Source organism: Polypterus senegalus, chromosome 1 (assembly GCF_016835505.1).
Source record: "Polypterus senegalus isolate Bchr_013 chromosome 1, ASM1683550v1, whole genome shotgun sequence".
Taxonomy (NCBI): domain Eukaryota; kingdom Metazoa; phylum Chordata; class Cladistia; order Polypteriformes; family Polypteridae; genus Polypterus; species Polypterus senegalus.
The window spans coordinates 330,106,862-330,127,079 of record NC_053154.1 but is presented as its reverse complement, the minus strand read 5'-3'; the positions used below and the strand labels follow the sequence as shown (position 1 = coordinate 330,127,079).

General features: G+C 41.5%; 1 protein-coding gene across 1 annotated transcript in view; it reads right to left on the bottom strand.

The window, feature by feature from the left end:
• The window catches only part of LOC120517567, a 92,378-nt gene that overhangs the window by 21,045 nt on the left and 51,115 nt on the right, over positions 1–20,218 (bottom strand). The window contains exons 14-30 of the mRNA XM_039740006.1: positions 19,271–19,390; positions 18,697–18,819; positions 17,886–17,999; positions 16,196–16,327; positions 15,869–15,985; positions 15,512–15,658; positions 14,990–15,097; positions 10,222–10,359; positions 9,167–9,289; positions 8,207–8,347; positions 6,993–7,100; positions 6,686–6,823; positions 6,345–6,467; positions 2,795–2,935; positions 2,123–2,224; positions 1,142–1,288; positions 676–795 (exon numbers count right to left, since the gene is read on the bottom strand). Coding sequence (XP_039595940.1) covers positions 676–795; positions 1,142–1,288; positions 2,123–2,224; positions 2,795–2,935; positions 6,345–6,467; positions 6,686–6,823; positions 6,993–7,100; positions 8,207–8,347; positions 9,167–9,289; positions 10,222–10,359; positions 14,990–15,097; positions 15,512–15,658; positions 15,869–15,985; positions 16,196–16,327; positions 17,886–17,999; positions 18,697–18,819; positions 19,271–19,390 — 2,142 coding nt within the window. The remainder of the gene's footprint in view (positions 1–675; positions 796–1,141; positions 1,289–2,122; positions 2,225–2,794; positions 2,936–6,344; positions 6,468–6,685; positions 6,824–6,992; positions 7,101–8,206; positions 8,348–9,166; positions 9,290–10,221; positions 10,360–14,989; positions 15,098–15,511; positions 15,659–15,868; positions 15,986–16,195; positions 16,328–17,885; positions 18,000–18,696; positions 18,820–19,270; positions 19,391–20,218) is intronic.

Below are 20,218 nucleotides of genomic sequence, written 5' to 3'. Positions count from 1 at the left end.
GACCTAAATTCAATAGAACACCTCTGGGACATTATGTTTCGGTCCATCTAATGCCGCCAGGTTGGATCTCAGACTGTCCAGGAGCTCAGTGATGCCCTGGTCCAGAACCGGGAGGAGATCCACAAGGACACCATTCATTGTCTCATTATTAGCATTTCCCGATGTTGTCAGGCATGCATACAAGCATGTGGTGGCCATACAAACTACTGAGTACGATTTGGAGTTGCTGCAATGAAATTTCGGTAAAATGGACTAGCCTGCTGCATCATTTTTTCACTTAGATTTTCAGGGTGTCTTTGAATTCAGCCCTCTTTAGGTTGATAATTTTCATTTCCATCAAATGATGTGGCATCCTTTCATTCCGAACGCATTACCAGTCCAAATCAGTATAGATATCCAGCAGGATTTTTTCCCCATTAAGATCTGATGTGTTTTCCAAGTGTTCCTTTCATTTTTTGAGCAGTTTATTTATATATATATAGTATATGTCAGTACACCACAATATACAGTATGTGTATCATTAATAAAATTCTAAAACAGTCAAAAGAAACCAAATAAGAAATCCATCCATCCATCCATCCATTTTCTAACCCGCTGAATCCGAACACAGGGTCACGGGGGTCTGCTGGAATAAGAAATAAGAAATCCTGTCGTACAAAACCCACTTATACTCACATATGTAGTTGGACTCCAAAATTGTTGCACAAGCTGAGGAGTGAGAGTCGCAGGCGATGTATCCACTTCCACACAAATCCCATGAACTTGCCAAGCAAGACTGACAAATGAAGGTTGAGTCTGTAAAAGGTAATCATAGGAATCAATGGAGAACAAATCCCAAGTCTAATCTGGAAGAAGAGACTTAAAGATTAATAGGCAATCAGTCCAAAAAAGTCTTCTTCTAAAACCGTATTACAATTCAACTGATGAGGGTAGAGGCCTCCATTCAATTTATAAAAACCATTTCATCAATCAGGCCTTCCAGTACACAAAAGGGTAACTCGCTTCATTTAAACAAGGCAAGTCTCTGCACTCATCTCTTTCCATGAGTTACAATAATGTCTAACAAATGTAAATGAATTCTGACTTTTTAAGCAGAACTCCAAACATGTGAACGTTCAGGATCTTTCGGTCAATGACTTACTTGGCTTGTTACAATAGAGACCTTGACAGCAGTCAAGCTGAGAACCAGAAGGCACAGGCACCACGTTCTGAAAATAAGTGGCAGCATTCCCAGGATTCTCACAGACACTTTGGGAAGCACATCCCCGATATACATTGTATCCAGCATCTTTACATAAAAATAAAAGGTCAAAAGTTGAAACAATACCAATATCTAATTAAACAAATATGGTGAAAAGCAATCAATTGTGCTGACTTTAGGCTTTTTTTCTCAGCTCTAAGAATTAATTTATTTCTGTTCTCCTCAACCAATTAATAAGGTTGTCATCCGATTGTCCGCAATCAATTTAATGGTAGACCCCCTTGCATTAGTGCTAATGAAGCTGGACGCAGTAGCCCATCTCATTAACAGAAAGGTATGATGGGTTGAATCCAAAGCTGAATTAAACTAAGAGTTGTCTACAAAGGAGGTCAAACATCCCGGGTTAATGATGGACAGGCCATGCCAAGCCTGGAAAAAAATGTAGACAAAATAAAAATGAACACTTTTAAATTGAAACACAGGAAAATATTGTGTGGACTGTGGACTGCATGATGGAGTGAAATGCCATACATTTGAAACAAGAAGCTTACTGTCCACTGGAACCACCTTGAACTGAGAAAGAATTAGAGACAAAGTCATTTGCAAATCATCTTCATCCAAGTCAGAAAATAGATAATGAAGGAACTACAACAGAAATGACCGCATTCCCTACAAAGTGATGTAGAGGAGAAAAGGCTGGGACTTATGGGTGGCATGTTGATGGCTCAGCCCAACAGTGTTTGGTCAATAAGCAGCGAAGCTTATTTATCTGCTCTGTCTTAACTGTTTGAGGTGAGTTTGAACTTTCAGAACCTGAGTCAGTCGTGGATTGCATTGGCTGGCATCGGGCGAAACTGTAAAAAGTTAAAAGCTGAGCATAATCGTGTGACGCATTTGGTTTCACTTGACTTTTTTTCTTACCCAGTGTGAAGCAGAAGTCTTGGTCTGTCATGCAGGACACTGTTCTTTGGCAGGACGCGTCATTACCTGAACAACACTGCAGAGCACTTGGCGCAACGTTTACTAAAGGAAAAGCAATGAAAATGTAGAGATTAGAAGTTTGTTTTCTTTTAAAAAGGAATTTCAACCATTTTCTATCTTTAATCTGTGGTCTCTGAACCAACACACTCCTGTCGGCTCCACTTTGGCAGCTGTTCCTCCACTCATTAACTGGACAAGACCACAAACAGTGGGGACACTTTAGAGTCACCAATCACCCTGATAGCATTAATAGGATGCGTTCATTTTCAGCAAGTTCTGTACTCCAAAATAATGGAAGTGTGCTGACGATCTCAACCTGGGTCTCATCTCTAATTTCATGATTTATGATATTTTGGCTGACACACTGTAAAAGTTGAGGTTTTCATATATTAGTTATGTTATTTAAACTGGAACATCATAATTGAAAGATGAATACCTTAAATCCTGATACACATTTCAACAACAGGTCAAATTTAGCAATATAACATCTTCATGTTTATGTTTCTCTCAGTTATTCAGTGCCACCTGCTACTCCCAGTACACGCGTTACACAATTCACCAGCAGGCTTCAAGGACAAGAAAACAATCAAATGAAGAGTGCAATTCTTTTACCGTTACTGTCACACAGATCCGAGTTGCAGCACTTTGAGCTCCAGGACTTTGTCCAAGGGTTGTCAATAAATGAGATGCTAATGTTGCAGCTACTTGGAGGTGCACAATACTTCTGAACTGGGAAAGTTTGATATTCACCATCTAAAAGGCATAAGAGCAAGGAACAAACATAAAGAGCAGGCCAGCTGAGCAGACAACGTCTAATGGTAAAATGAAGTAAGTGCATTCGGCTCACATTGCAAACAGAGAAAAGGACTCAGCTATGGAGAGAGACAGTAACACATAGAAAGAAGAGAGCAGTGACTCTTCTACACAGTTTTCAACATTTGTATAGAAATCAAATTTGGGAACATTTCAACTCTGCACCTCTACCCAACATTGCCCATTTTGCTGGTCAGTTGCTCTCTCTTCATGACTGGCACCAGCCAAAGATGAAGCAGGATGTGACATCTAAAAGTCTGAACACAAACCCTAACCCTTCTGGTGTACCAAACATTTCACCCAAATTGTTTGTTCTGTCACTAATGATACCAAGAGAGTTTAACTACCTTGGGGTCTTGTTCATGAGTGATGGAAGAAGGGAGTGGGAGATCGACTGATGGATTGCCTGTGTCTGCAATCATGTGGACATTGTACTGGTCAGTCATGGTAAAGAGATAGCTGAGGCGAAAGGCAAACCTCTTCATTTACCGATCAGCCCGTGTTCTGGCCCTCACCTGGGGTCGAGCTTTGAGTAGTCCTGAAAGAACTAAATGATGATACAAGCTGCAGAAATGAGCTTCCTTCTCAGGATGTCTGAGCTTAGCCTTTGTTTTGTCTTGGCAGAGTTCTGTCTTCCTCTGCTTTCGCCCTTTTGTATTTTTTAATGTGTAGCCTTTGTCAGAATGCCTCAAATCCCATAGACGTACCGCTGTATATAAGGTACTGACTGTACTTCAGAACTGCTCCCCACTTTCCCATCTACATCTATAACTTCAGCCAATTACATGGAGTAAAAGACAAGCAAGAGTTCAGTTGCAATTTTAAATAATGTATTGTTGATCATATTCATAAAATAATAACAATAAGCAAAGTACATTTCCTCATATGTTCTGTTAAATGCTGATGTGTAGTTGCAGGCGGCACACAGACTTGCTAGTTACTTAAAATGTCTCTAGTTAACTCATCATTTTTAGTCAGCTTCCTTCAGGACAGGCCGCATGCCAGTCTCAATATGGCTGCTGAGCTCTGCACTTCATTGTGTTGTCCTTTTCATGGAAATGGTGTGAGAGAATCTTCTTCATGATGATGGTGTAAGAGAGGGAGGGAGGGATAAAGCAAGCAAATGTAAAGATTCTCTGTCCAAACCTTTACACCGATAGGGCATTGTTGTATAGAATTTCCTCAGATTCAAAACCAAACAGCCAACTTTAGACCAATAAAATTCTGGTGCAACATAACTGTTTTCACACCTGTCCCCAATACCATTTGTTAAAGTGAAGCTTGCCAACCTGATAGTTTGGCCTCCATGCAGCGACTGGTTGAGATGGTCGTGCAGAGAATCACATGCCAAGTGCCAGACTAACCACTTCCCCCAACTCTGCCACAACATTCCTCAGTTAGTCCTAAAGACACTTTAAACATGAAAGCCTTTCACCAATGAAACACTAATATTACATTTGCTTTGTCTCAGTTACAAATGAAAACACACAAAATATTTATGAACGTATATATACAATATTCCACAGCACAACAGACTTACTGATAGGGTGAGGAGTGCAGACATTTGGGATCTAAAAGACCACAAGCATGGGTTGGCATCCTGGTTGGGATGCCAAGGAAGTAATTAGACAAGACAACCAGGAGATTGATAAAAGGTGTCAGAACTGCAACAGACATACTGGTATCCCAGAAGGGCTCAGTCAAGGGTTCTTACCTGGCTGGGGGGGACTTGTGCTCCCTACTTCTGAGAGGCTTTGGCCTGACCCAGAAGTACTTCCTATGGAAAATGACCTGCTACAGGAAGTACTTCTGGGACATGTTAACAGAAAGAAATGAGTTCAATGTAGTGTGTACAATAAATATTCATATTTTGAACCTAGGACTAAGAGTGTGAGGTTGTGTTTGTAATGCCCACTAGTGGTCAGAGGGAGGAGCTCCTGCCTCTTCACATCTAAGGAGTAAATTGACGTGGTTCAGACATCTGTTTAGGAAGCCACTGCAGGAGACCCAAGATACGCTGGAGACATTATGTCCTTCAGCTGGCCTGGGAACACCTCGGTATCCCGCCAGATGAGTTGAAGGAGGTAGCAGGGTAAAGAAACACCTGGTCATGTTTGCTTAGACTGCTGCCTCTGCTACCCGGACCTGGCTAAGTGGCAGAAAATGGATGGATAGATGGATGGATAGCTAATGATGATTCAAAATTCAGACCAAAAAGGTGCAACCCTGTTCACATCGGCCTTTTCTGTATTCTCGCCTATTGGTGCATATTAAACGTTACTCGTGGTAAGGATCGCTCTTGTTCAAATTTGAAAATTCTATTTTTATACAACACAAGCGTTTTTATATGCAGACATATCCTGTTTTTTTTGCTTTGGCTATGTGGTATGTAGAATTTTTCAAATATGAACTCAATCCTCGTTAAATTTGGACTTTTTGGTTGATTTCTGATTCAATGTTTTGGCAGTGTTTTACACTCAAGTGGAATGTGTCACATTGAACAATCTGCCATGATAATTCCATCATTCTTATACTTTGTCTATGGCGTATAACAGTGACAAGCAGAACTGCTCAACTACTGATCTTATCCTGTGGTGTAATTTCAGAGTTTAAGACATTTTGCAAAGTAATGATCCAGATTCTGATTATGTTAAATTCTTTTTTTAAACCCATGATAGAACCAAAAATTGAATTTGGCTCATGTCCCAGTTGTCTTATGGAAAAAGCAGTAGCCACCTAGGCCAGTGAGTGAAGGTGCAAGTCCCAGATGGCAGCACCTCTTCCGATTTTGGACAACTTCGCTATCTACTAACCAGATGAGCTTGGACTGCCCAGTCTCCTTTAGATAAGCATTGGAGATGAAAGATGTTATTATTCAATGTGTGGGAAGTCCTTATGTACTGTAACTCAAAATTGATAGCATTCAAGTTTCATAAACACGAATATTAATGCCAACCTATCCAGTCAGTCAATAAGTGAACATGGAGTTGATACACGAGGTAATCCACAAGAAAGTCAGCTCAGTTGGCAACCCTTGACTTGCTGTGTGGCCCAAAGGGTCTCTTCACCTTCATGTACTCCGATTGTAGATTGAGGTAAATTCAGTCAATGGACTCAAGCCCCGTACCTATATGCCACATTAAGATGCTGCCCTCTAAAAAAAGGGTGCAATGAAAAGTAAAGGTTCTACTTGTCATAGGCTGCAGGAGTACCTTGAAAAAATATCCATGGACAAAGAGAGAAGTCCACATGGAGAGGAGGAGAGTTCAGACTGCCATTGTCACTCAGGACTCTGGACTTGTGCCAGTACATTGATATTTTATAAGAGTTAAAGAGCAGTGGTACTCACAGATGTTGTAGTTTGAAATTACCACCGTTGCACACTGACTCCATTGAGAACTGCAGACATTTGATGTATTTTGACACGTGTCCAAGGAATACGCAGAACAGCCTTTACAAGTCAGCAGGTGAGCTGAAGGGAAACATAAAGAAGCTGAAATATTTGGTCGTGTGAAACTGTGCCTGTTTTTGTGATGGCCTTCCATGATGCGTTGAGTCTGAGTGAGCTTAAAAGCACAAGCCCACCCGACCTCCTGTGTAACTCTAAGTGAGTCACATGACTAGATGGCCGTCACATTAACATTGACAGGCGCTACATAAACCCAACACGTTTTTTACGTCTTTACTCACTGGGCTTGTTGCAGAGGTTGCCTTGACAGCACGACATGTAAGTTGAGTTGAAATAGATCTGCAGGATGGAGCTGTAATTGCTGGGGCTGTCACAGACACTTCTTGAAGAACATCCATAGTATGCATTGACTCCATCATCTGTGTTTTATTGTAAAATTAAGTGCCAATACAATGTGAAAATCTCAGTCAACTTATCAACATGTACAAGCGTGTAAATAAAACTAATATGATAAACGGTGCCAATTCAGGACAACACAGGCAAACTGACGTGGCTTAACACCATAATTGAAAGGCGCCCCTCCTGTACCTGCACTGAAGCAGTGGTCCTGGATGTCAGTGCAGTTTATCGTGCTCTGGCATGACCCGCTGTTTCCAGCACAGCACACTAATCCATTTGGTCCACTGGATACGTTAACTAAAACAAAAAAAAGAAGGTATTTTGTCATCAGAGAGTTAAAATAAAAAGGCATATAGGTAGGAAACAGAAGACGACTGTGATAAACCAAACGACTGGGAGGAAGAGGACAAATCATAGCTGACATAGAGCTCTGCTCATCCCTCCATGTGAACATGTGATTGAAGACTTCTGACCAGTTCTCTCTGGCCTCCACTTTAACTCTTTCAGGGCTGATGTTGACTTTTGTCAAAAGGAGGAGCTGACAATAATCGGTAATCAACTGTAAACTGTGTCAAAACCAGCTGTTACGTTTTAGTTAGACTCTCGTTGGTAGAAGGAAAGTTAGCTTTGTTGGTTTTGACCGAGATTTCCTGCGATCCCATGAGTAGTAAGGTGCAGACAATGGCAAAAATTGCACTGACATCTGGCGAGAGATCAAAGCAAAATACTTTGTGGATTACATTTTGCCTGAACTCTCTGAATTGGACTAGTCGGACTCTGATTTTGATACACGCGATCAAAAATGAATATGAGGTTTTGCAGCTTCAGTTGATTGGTCCCTAGCTGATCTTAGTGCTGAACAGGTTCATGTAGCTGACACAACCTATGGCACTGTTTGCATGGGAGGACTGCCACTTAACAATGATAAGAGGTAGAAATCAGATTGCAATGCATTGTGTCCATGACTGCTGCTGCTGCCCCATGAAGCCACGAGAACACATACTGGCAGCTTGCCTGCCGCACGTTCTTGGCAAACTGGCAGCCACAACATGCAGCTACAGACATTTTATGTTGATTTCTGCGTGAAGCCATTGCGTTTTAGAAATTGATGTGTTTTGGAAAAAAATATTCAGCCCTCAAAGAGTTAAAGGGTACCACAGTCTGGGCATCATGTACTGTCATCCACTGACAAGGATTAACAAACAGTGATTGTAGAGGAACAACGAGGTTCCAGCCCTCTGGTGCTCTTCTGCATCATCATGGGGTGGCAGCTCCATGTCCTTAATGGCTTTGGCTCTAGAGTTAAGGTTCCCCTCACTGATGTGATCTAATGTGTGATTTTCTCTTCTCTGAATGGTCAGAAAAGACTTTATGTCCCCCTGTCCCTACATATTTATTCTTACCTTGTTGGGTGTTACAAAGATCTGAGGTGCAACACTGAGAAATCCAAGTGGCCGTCCCAAATCCGTAGTTAATGGAGCCGCTCATGTTGCAGTTCTGTGATATTACACAGCCAAGACTGAATGACGACTGGATAAATCCATCTGTGAAACAAAAAGAGCCGAGACCTTTGGGTCAAATAGTGTTTTGTGTTTCATTTGACATCAATGGATATCCAAAATCTGGGTACACATGGAGCTGCATGGAAATTTTGCTGGACATCACAAGTTTTGCCCTTACGTTTTACATTTAGGCAGTCAGAATAAAGTTTTTCACATTTGAGAGTTATTATATATTAGTTATAATCATTTCACTCATTCATTCAAGTTGCTTTTGGGTGGAACTTCTTTGTCTAAATTGATTTTGAGCCACTACACCTGATGACCTGATGACAGCTGATGTCCAGTTCATCTTCATGGGAGTATTTTTTACAAGTTAAAACAGGAAGTTTAAGTCTAAATGTCAAATAACACAAATGTGGTGACGAAGAGGGTCTGAGTACAGGAGCGCTTTGGGTCGATGGAGGGTGAAGTGAGCCACAGCTCCCTGTACTTGGTGTGGTGTCCACCATGAGGAGCAGCACACAGCTCATCTGATGACCGTTGGACTACACAACTACAGCAATGAGATGTGCCTAAAGATGAGTCCCCATTGGAATGTCGTAATACTTGCCCAGAGGGGACTGGGCGGTCTCATGGTCTGGAATCCCTACAGATTTTATTTTTTCTCCAGCCGTCTGGAGTTTTTGTTTTTCTGTCCCCTGGCCATTGAACCTTACTCTTATTCGATGTTAATGTTGATTTATTTTGTTTTATAATTATGTCTTTCATTTTTCTATTCTTTAATATGTAAAGCACTTTGAGCTACTGTTTGTATGAAAATGTGCTATAGAAATAAATGTTGTTGTTGTTGTTGTTACTTACAGTATGATTGTGATGACAGGACTGAGCCACATGATGACCCCACAGGACTGCAGGTACTGAAACTGTTTGTGCAGGACATCCAAGGATATGAAGAGAAACAGTTATGGCAAATTATGGTGTTATCTGAAAAAACAAAAGAATATCAACATAATATAATGTAAGAGCCTGAAAACCCCACAATCCAATTGTATTTCAGCAGCATTGAGTGTGAGGTGGACCCTGGGCCAGGACAAGGTGCCAGTGCACTGTGAGGCCCACTCACATGCACTGTGAGGCCCACTCACACACACACACCCATGCAGAGCCACCAGTTCACCTAACCTACAGGTCTTTGGGGTGTGAGAGGGAACTCGAGCAGAAAGACAAAAACCCACAGTCATGGGGAAAGGAGCAGATGCTGCACATGTGGGATTCATACTTGGGACACTGGTGCTAATATCCATGCTGCTCTAATAAGAGATAACTTATAACACGATTGTAGGCCACATACATCCTGCTTTGGTGAAGGCAGATGGCATGGGTGACTTTACCATTTTCTATTATAAAAGACTTGAGTTCATTTCTTTGGTGCTTTTCTTACATGTTGTTCTGCCAGAATGTGAGAGGCAGAAATGATTTAAGAATACCAGAGTCTGAAGGATGTCCTGCTTAACTCATCAGCATGGCAGCAATTGCTCACCAAATGCCATAAAATGCTTGTGTTTCCCTTGCCTTGTCTTTTTAATCCCCCCTGTTCCATAGAGTTTGCTCCGTTATTCTTATCCATAGGTGTACAACACTGAATGATAAAGAGGAGCCACAACTTGTGCACCATGGTCACTTGCCTACTCATTTCTAAGAAGCGTTTCCTAATGAGCAGACAACGGTGGTGAAGTCACTGCTCCCATTCAGGGTGGTTTGCGTCTGTGTCTGCTCTGCTCTTTGGAGTCATCCGTCCCTCTACTGCACACAGCTTATGTTGGAGCCATTCAAGCCTCGTTTGTAAATGGTTATCAATACACAAATCAACATGGCTACCTGATATCATTCTTCGGAGTTGTATACATTTTACTTACTTGGTTTATTGCACAGGCTCCCCTGACAGCAATTGATCTGTGAAACACCAAAAATTGGTGTGATGAGATTTGCATTTGTTGAGTTCTCACAGAAGTTCTTTGAAATACATCCCTGGTAGTAATTATTCCATCCATTATCTGTAAATTCAAGCAAAGATATTCAACAAGCAAGTAAATTATTTAACAGGAGAGCATAGCACATTCTGCACCAGTGACTGCCAGGGTCTAACAGCAACACGGGGCTGAGAGTGGCACCAACATTAGCACCAGAGAGAAGGAGCTCACAAAGGTCTGACAGGAGGCCAACACACCTGCAGGTCAACTTGCGACAGCACTTGATCCGTACTGAAACGCTGCGAATGGCACAGTTCTTTAAGGTGATCAAGTTAAGGATGTCTGGGAAATGTCTTAATAGAGCTGAAGACGTTAAGGTGGCAGCACACAGTTCCCTGACGAGAAGTGGTATAGTGGGTACCATTGCGACAGTGCCATCTTATACTGTATAAGTAAATATGTGCTCAGGCTTATGAGGGGTGTTGGTGTTTGTGATAGCCTGGCGAAGCAACTCCAGAATGTGAATTGGGGTGATTGGCTGAGAGTGAATTCAAGAGCAGCACGCAGTTCAGTTGACTGCCTCCATAGCTCTCTGGAGGTTGGAATCAGTGCCAGCACTCCTGCATCCTTTGAAAAGTGTATCAAGAAGCCTGGGCATGAAACAGGGGGATGAAATCAAAAAAGATCAGAATGAAGAGTGAAAGCTGTGAGAAAAAGAATGCAGCATTGGGGCATTCAAGCCAGTGTGATGGAGGGGAGACACAGTGGTTGGTAGCACCATGGAGGAGTGAGCCATCAGCACTCCAGGGGTAGATCGTCCCCCGCTGATAATTGTGAAGTACGATGAAGTTGTCCCTTCCAGGGATCCTGTAGATACCGAGGCAGGTATGGTGGAAGACAGAAGGACCACCAGCTCTGAGTGGTTTGATGAATGCCAAGAGGGGTAGCCAGGACAGAAGTCAGAAGTTGGAATCATAGATACTGGGGTCTCCACTGGCTGAGTGGTCTGCAGGGTGAGCTGGGGAGATGAAGTGGAGAAGATGCATTTGGCTTGAGGGGGTGATGAATGAAAGGACTCGATGACTTCATGGCTTTATTTTGGTTTTTATTATTTTTAAAGTCACTTAAAAGCACCTACTTGTATGAATTACCTATTGACCACACTACACAGCTACACTTTGTTTGAATTTTGCTTGAGGAATAAAATCACTAATGCACTTTGTACCACCTCTTGACCATTTGTGTCCTCACTTGCCCGGATTCAAGTGCTGCCAGAGTATGTGGAGCCAATCTGGACCACCACACTGTGACAGAAGAGAGCATGATGACCTTTTTAAAGAAGGGGGCCTGAGAGAATAGGACCATCATGGTCCACTAAAGGAAAGTATCTGAAGCTTACAGAATGTTTCAGTTAAGGACAAACAGAAAGTTCTCCAAGTGAATTAAAAATAACTGAAGACAAACAGGAGATGACAGAATATGTGCTGTTTAATGCTGACCAGGATTCAGATGTTAGCTACTGTAAAGAGTAGATAAAATAAAATATCTAGAATCAGTTGAAGCCCGATGGAGAATTAGCAGCAGAAATAACACACAGAATGCAGTGAGGATGGAACATCTGGAAGAAGGAATCAGGAGTCTTGTGCAATTGAAGAATTTAGGCAACGCTTAAAGGTAAGGTTTTTATCACAAGCTGTGTGGTATAAAGAAAAGACCTGGGGCCTCATGTATAACGCCGTGCGTAGAACTCGCACTCTAACATGGCGTAAGCACAAAAGCCGAAATGTGCTTACGCACAGAAACATCCTAATGCAGGAATCTGTGCGTACTCCAACTTCCACGTTCTTCCGCTACATAAATCCCGATCAGCGTGAAAACTAACGCTCGTGCACGCCAAGATTATGTAACGCCCCAACTCCTCCCAGAATTACGCCTCAGTGAATATGCAAATCAATATAAATCGCCCTTAAGCGCAGCCTTCTGTGAAAAGACAATGGGAAAAGCACGGGGAAAATATAAGAATTTCAGCGAATACCAAGTGGAGGCAAAGGAAAACATACTATTTGTTCAAATAAACTGTGGGATAATCAACAAAAGGAAGTTGATCGAGTGACATAGCGTGTTGGAGAAACTTGAAAGCTCACATCCACAAAATCGCACAGTGCCGGAAATAAAAAAGAAGTCACATATCAAAGTCGCCGTGAAAAGAAGAGTTGTAGCCCACTGTCTGAGTGTCATATGAAAGTTTATTAGGGTACAGAGAAAAAAGGCACACGGTGGGGAAAAAGCACGAAATGTCAACTTCAATCTCGACATTTCCACTTTAATCACGTAGTTTATTTTGTCATTTAGTAGAACATTATAAACTTCATCTTAAAATTGTTTAATTAACCAGTTTCTCAAATCACATCGTAATTAAAGTAGCACGTTAAATGCTTTGTTTTGTATTTGATCTTCTATGTGCTCTGTGTGTGTGAATCACTACTTGCTTCTTAAACTGGCTCTCTTCCTCCAACTGGACACAGAGTCCATGACATTCGTGATATTACAGCTCTCTGAATAACTAAAATACTGAGATGTATACGTGATGTCATTTTCATGATGATAGGAGTTAAAGCACGTTATTAAACATGTGTTTCACTTCGATGTAATAATTTATTGTCGAAATTTGTCGCTGTGTTTTTAGCTGTGTTGTTATTTTCTCTTTCTGTTTTATATTCAATATATGTTGGCGTAGCCGTCACTGCAGTCCTTGCTTTTCTTTCCCCAAGTAACCGATCGCCATACAATCAGCTCTGTAATAGACGTTAAGCCATCTGTAAGCTTAGAGAGCTGATTCTTCAAAACGTTTAAAGAACATTGAAATATCTTCGTAGTACATGTTTAATTATTCTATCCTTCACGACACTCCCAGTAAAGAATATAGATTATTTAAATGAAGTTAAAGTTTTATGTGTATAATTTAACAAACATATTGTAGTGACCCGTGGTTGAGTCTTAAAGTTTTCAGAGCCGTACTCAGCCGTGCTCTTCCCCCAAGCTGGTCGGCCAGCGGAATGCCAGCGCCATGCACGCAGCTGTACCTAACTCATAAAGCCAGCGAGCACTCGTGTCCCATACACCGCACGACTCCAAGTGTCTCGGCAATCATTGCTTAGATGAAATCTTAGCAATACATAGCTCTGTCCTGTTGTATCTCTTTATTAAGCAGATAGTCAGAAAACAAAGCTCATTGCATAGCCATTGCCAGGGTCATTAACGAAGCCACCTTTCTCATTGATGGTAACTATTTACAATTTAGTAACCCCGGACGGAAATAACCCAAACCCACCCTACCAGTTGAACACAAACACATACAACAATTACAACAGGAACAATAATTCGATTGCCTTGCTAATTTAGCACAACAGTAAACTTTACATAAATTACCCACAATGCATCATGCCGCAAGCGTTGGCTGCCGGGTCACTACAATATTTTGCTGCATTTCACCTTAAAAATGATATCATCATCATATGTAAATACGCACTTTATAAAGTGGCTCAGGTTGTGTGATATTATAACTGTAGTGCAAGTTTACAGTGAGGTGATTGTACTTATAAGTCCTAACAGTTCTACAAGGAGCACTTGATTGAGTGTGTTTAGAGTTCTTAGGATGAAACTGTTTGTGAACCGCGAGGTCTGTACAGGAAAGGCTTTGAAACGTTTTGCAGTGGCTGAGACAGCGTGTCCTTAAAGCTGTATACCGATAATTCTCTTTCTGATCAGCTGCTGCTGTGATTCACACTCAGATACAGTGATATAAATACTCTGAGTGGTGCAGTGAGAGTAATATGGAAAAAGATGATCAGCTGTGGCAACTCCTAACGGGAGGAGCTGAAAGAAGAAGAAGAAGAAGAAGAAGAAGAAGTGAGAGTAACAACGCTAAAGCAGTTCTGGTATTTGAATACTATGGTTGTTCCTGGACCATTATATTTTTACTAGTTAATTACAATCAGATGCATTACACTAATAAACAATATGCGGTTAGTTTCTGTGTATTTATAAAGCTGAGTCAGGAAAATAATGAGTAATCACACAAGAACAGTACCATTGCTTTGACGCTGGGTGCCGCCAGTTTGCAAAACCGAGCGGAGAACTTGCGTACGACAAGATATGAGGTACTGTGGAAAAGTGCGTGGCTTTACGCCAAGTGTAGGTTTTATACATCGCGATTTGAACGTGGAAAAGTTCTTATGCAACATTTCTGTGCGTACGCACCGTTTATACATGAGGCCCCTGAACAGTAAAGAGAGTGCAGGATAAGACATTGGATGTGACAGAAATGAAAATGTTGAGATGGACATGAGGAGTTACAAAGAGGGACAGAAAGACAAATGAGACAATCAGATGTACAACAAAAAATGAAGAGTCATCTAAGAAAGTACAGGAAAGTAGGTTGAAGTGGTATGGTGTTGGGATGAGGAGTGAAAATGACTTTGTGGCAAAAAAGTGATATAAATGGAAGTACACGGGGAGAGAATATGAGGGAGACCAAAGTGGAGTCAATGGATAAAGTCAAAGGGCTTGACTGGGAAGGAGGTTTGGGACTGAGCTGCATGGAGATGGTTGATCAGGCATATCAACCACACAGAGAAGAAGAAGAATTATTTACTTTAAGTGAAATATCTCAACGTCTCTGGTGGTGGCACCTAAACTGCTGTTTTATACTCACATGCTGTGAAGCAGCGATCCTGCATTCCAGTACAGTTGAGAACCTGTTGGCAGTTGCCATTCGTCCCTGCACAGCAAACCAGTCCATTCAGTTCAGCTGATGCATTGACTGAGAGTAAAATCAAGAAGCATTTGGTAAAACGTTAGGTAGACAAGTAAAGCATTCAGCATTCATCCACAGTGGATTTTTTAAAAATAAATCTTTATATGGTAGTGCTCTCAAACTTTTGCAGCATTTATTTGCATGTTGAGCTTATTTTTCTTGGGTCTCTGTGTGACTCTCAAGTTCTGACCTTAATCTGTTTGACTTTATCTTGCCTGTCACCTTCCAAAATGGTGTCACAACAAAATTAGACGCTAAGTGGGCTTTCCAAAAATGATCTGAAAAGACCTTTGGAAACGTTCAATTGGATCCAGTGCTCAGAATCTCACATCTAAACGTGAGCAAGTTTACCATTAAAGGATCACAGCCTACGTCTGTTTAAAGGATGACTTTATTCCAATATTTCCCCGCCATTCTTACCCGTTTCAGTGTTGCACAGGTCTGTGTTACAGCACTTAGAGATCCACGTGCTGCTCCCATATCCATAGTTTATGGAGCCACTTGTGTTACAGATGTCCGGAGTCACACAGGACCTCTGAAAGGTTGTTTGTGAGTACGAATACCAGCCTACAGAAGGACAGAGTGAACATCTCATTAGGGACTTTGAAAGGCCTCTCTGCACTGCTCAGTGACCATTTTGGAAATCCTACAAATACAATTGGGATAATTCCATTTTCCTTCATTTTGATGTAGACATTAAGATTTTCAAATCCTAACCTACATAAATTATTAATAGGATCTGATCCCACTGTACAAAGGCTCTCATATTTTACTCACTTGAGGCAGGTCTTAACATGGTCACACAGGCCAAAGAAGAATTGCATGGTGTAATGCTGCTTGTGCACTGATTCCAGGAGTATGGAGAGAGACAAGAGTTACACAGCAAAGAGGAATCTGAAAAGAAAAAGAGGAAGGCAATGCATAAAGACGGATGTGCAGCGATGGACTTGACAGATAACCATTTACTGGCCCACATGACCTTAGTGCTGAATTGGTCTGGTTGGTATTTCAAGTCATTCTGCCTTTTTTATCAGCATATCACAATTCTTGGTTAGACTCATTTCTGAACTTTCATTAATTATAAGCCATATTCAAGTAACTTACTGGGTTTATTGCAGAGAACACCTTGGCAGCAGGTAATCTGGGAACTAAAAGTGATGTTGAGTGCATTTGAACTTCCAGAATTGTCACAGACACTTGTTGATGCGCAGCCCTGGTAGGTTGTGTATCCACCAACTGAGAAAAATTACCAAAAGGAAGTCATTAACTTCAGAAATAAAATAAACACCAGAGAAAGTTCTTTAGTGGGAAGACTTTTGCAAAAATAAAGTTATTTAGCAAAGGGTGGCACAAAAAAAAAAAAAGGACAAAATAAGGTTGCTCCCAATTAACAATATACAAGTTGTCACCATTTAACTTTTAGTATGCAAGTAATGGCCTAAGAACTTCAACTGACTGCAGACCCAATTTACAACACTGCCTCACTGTGGCCAAGATGGCTTTTTATGGCTGACATTTGCAGAAACAGTTTGTAAATTATGATGGTGCTACTCATTTGGTAGCAAAATTTAAGACACAAGAGGCATAAAATAGTTCCATGATGGATCTTGAAAGCAGGTGACTGAACAGAAGCAGTGAAGGAGTGAATTCAATCAGCCACGAAGACTTGAACCACTCGGTGCCTTTGCTGGACAGCTCTGGTTATGTAGCAGTGCACTGCAGTATCTTTAACAGAGGTACTAACATGAACCCTGGTAGGTGATGTGGGCCTTCTCATTTAGGAGGTGACTAAGTAGACTGACTGCTGCACGCCTATCATAGTCATGTAGGCCATGTGACTGGCATCATCAAAGCTTACAGGATGGCTTGGGCTGAGCCCTCATTGGCACTTTGGTATCATTACCAAACTCTTTTCTGTCTTTTCATGAAGGGCTCGTGTTCAGTGAGGTCCCCGCCAGATGATCAAACAATGGACTTCCTTCCTGTTTAACAGACTTCTTATTATGAGAATTCTTCATTTTCAACAGCACGTAGAACATGTGAAAATTAATGTTTCATGCATACATATCAGAGGGTCCCCTGTCAGGCTCATCTGAGGTATGCAATACCCAGAAATGCTGAGAAGATGCCCATTGGGGGCAACTGACTTCGCCCCTTCCAGTCTGAGCCAATGAGACCTGGATGTCCCTGGAAGGAAGTGTCTCATTTGGACCTGAACTTGTCTGAAAACAGAGTTCCAAAACCAAGTCTCGCTTTACCGAGCCTCTGATTTGTTGATGCCAAGAGGACTGCATGCTTTCAGTTGGTCTTAGTTTTCTGTTTTGCTACCACTAGTGCTTGTTTTTTTCAACCTGAATGAACATTGGAGTCAATGGAGTGACATGGATGACACGCTAGAACTTCTTTCGGGAAGTCACTCCGTCTTTGCTCATCATCATCAACCTCTAAACAAACAGAACTGAAGAAAAAAGGTCACATCTGCCCTTTTCAAATCTACGTAGTCCACTTCAAGGCTATCCTTGCATCACTGGGGACCAGGCAGGGACCAACAATGGACTGGACATCAGGTCATCACAGAGCCCATTTGTAGTCACCTTCTAACTGAGAGAGAACAGACAGACTTCTAATAAACAGTATCATGGCATGGAATTTGAACCCAGGACACTGGATCTGTGGGTGAGGAGTGTTCAGCAGTGCCCCAATGTGCCGTTCAAATGATAATCAGAACACAAGTCAATAACTGATTCAGTCCAAGCCCTTTTAAAGTCATAGTGTCTAGTTCTGATCTACTGACCTGCAGTAAAGCAGTGGTCCTCTATGCCCACACAATTGACCACCTGCTGACAAGTCCCATTGATGCCAGCACAGCACAGTAAGCCATTGGCGACTGTCATCGTGTTATCTGTAACTAAAAAGCAAAGAAACATTAGAGAACAACACAGTGTGAGCCTCATGTCATTGTGCTTTCCTCAGTTCTTCTTATGGCCCATTTTTAGTCAGGATCCACAGACTCTGACTCTTTTTATTTCATTTTTCTTACATGTTTTGAACAAGATATTCATTCACCGTTGTGCCCTTGTACCAAACTGTATGAAAACATTTTTTTTTTCAAAAATGCTGTGCAGGCTGTTCATCCCACCGAGCGTAGACATTCTTTTTCATGCAGCATTTTTAAAATAAAATTAATTCATGATGTGAAGGTATGAGTGGCACTATGGGGTAAATGGCAGATACGTTAAGGAAACACATCATGTGGCACACTAACTGGTGGTTAGCCAGTCGGGATCTTATGGTTTAAGAGACAAGAGGCCATCACAGTGGACAACAAACAAACAAATTCATTTTTAAATTACGTCTTCTGTATATTTTTACAATCAATGCGCTTTCTCTACTGGAATTTCAGTTTACCAAACTGAATCCAATTAACTTTGGTAAAGCCTGCAACTGGAGCTTTCAGTGGAATTGAAAAGCAGCCTTGGAATCAGCGACTTCTGGTGTATATCTGGTGAGTGCGACTGGGAGAAATGCACTGCTGATTTGGTGTTCCAGTTGTCACTTGTCAGCAATTCCAGTATCAGACGCTGTAATCCCACTCTCTTTCTTACTGTTTTTTGTGTTGCACAAGTCAGAGTCGCAGCACTGGGTGATCTGTGCGTTGCTCCCATATCCGTAGTTAATGGAGGCGCTCGTGTTGCAGACAGCTGAATCCACGCAGCTCAAGCGTAACACTGCAGACAGAAATGGAGGGAGACAGAAAGAGAGATGACATGTAGAGCACATGGTAACATGGGAGAGAACAAAACTAATGGCTCTTCATAGGTGTGCATAGAGCGGATTCACAGCATATTCAGACCTGTTTCACTTTGTGCACACTTTCTTGTGTTGTAGATTGAGAAATGAGCCATTTGTGCCCATCAGTCTACACTCAGTGATCCATAATGACACAATGGAAACATGCTTTTAGAAAGGTCTGCAAATTTGTTTAAAGTTAAAAACTGAGATCTCTCCTTCTTAAATGTATTTAGACCTTTAGTTCAGTAGTTGGTAGGAGGCCCTTTGGCAGCTACGAGTCTTTTCAGCCAGTTACCTGATGTCCTCATCATTGGACCAGGAATGTCACAGGACAGCCACCATCATGAACAGAATGAAAATGAGAATGAAAGGTCAGTCTGTACTCACTTGTGTTGGACTCAATGATTGCTGCACATGAGGAATTGAGACCACCACACTGAGAAATGCTGTTGCCACACTGGCCACCAGAGTAGGATGTCCAGCAGGAATTGCAGATTAAACCCTTGTCTAGAACGGAGAAGAAAAACGTCTTGAGTACTTCATCGTTTTACATGTTAAACATTACACCCCACGCCGAATCAGTCCAAAGCCTCCAACGGAGGACACAGGAGTGCCTGGCATGTCTTCATATGATGCACACCATGAACTACAGTCAGCACAGTCTTGGCCCTCCATGATCTGATGGTGCCCATTAATTGCGGAAAGCAAAACCCCGCATTAAGACTGTCTGAAACAGTTTGGAAGTGAAAAATTGAGAATGCTGCATTCAGGGAACACAATGAAATATTTGGAGTTAAAAACAACCTCAAGGCAACATGACATTCATAACAAAAACAGAAAAACTTTTAAAAGACTTGTATTTGTACATTATAAAACCGTCTGTGTAGGTCTCTGATTTGTGTGTGTTGAATTTTCTCTTCTTTAATTGAATTTCAGAAGTTACATTCAATAAGTCCACCAAATTTAGAATCACAAAGTGATAACAACTCTGGACAAGCACCCAGAAGAAAATCCCAAAAGGGCCATAAGCCATTGCTTTGTGGACCATGAAGCATAAGCGAGCAGCTCAAAGGACCAAACTGAGACGTGAGAGACATGAACAAGCTGGCCTGGTCATTACAAGATGTCCGACCACAATGGGCAGTAGCAGGGGGATAATGTGAGATGTTACTACAGTTACAGTTACACTTCCACCAGCATCTTGTCCTCAGCTTCTGGATATTTTTTGTTTATAAATTTTTTAAATCAAATATTATTAGCTGTGTTTCTGGTTTTGTTCTGACTGTATGTTATTAGATTAATGTGGTATAATTTAGTTATTATTTTTCAATGTTG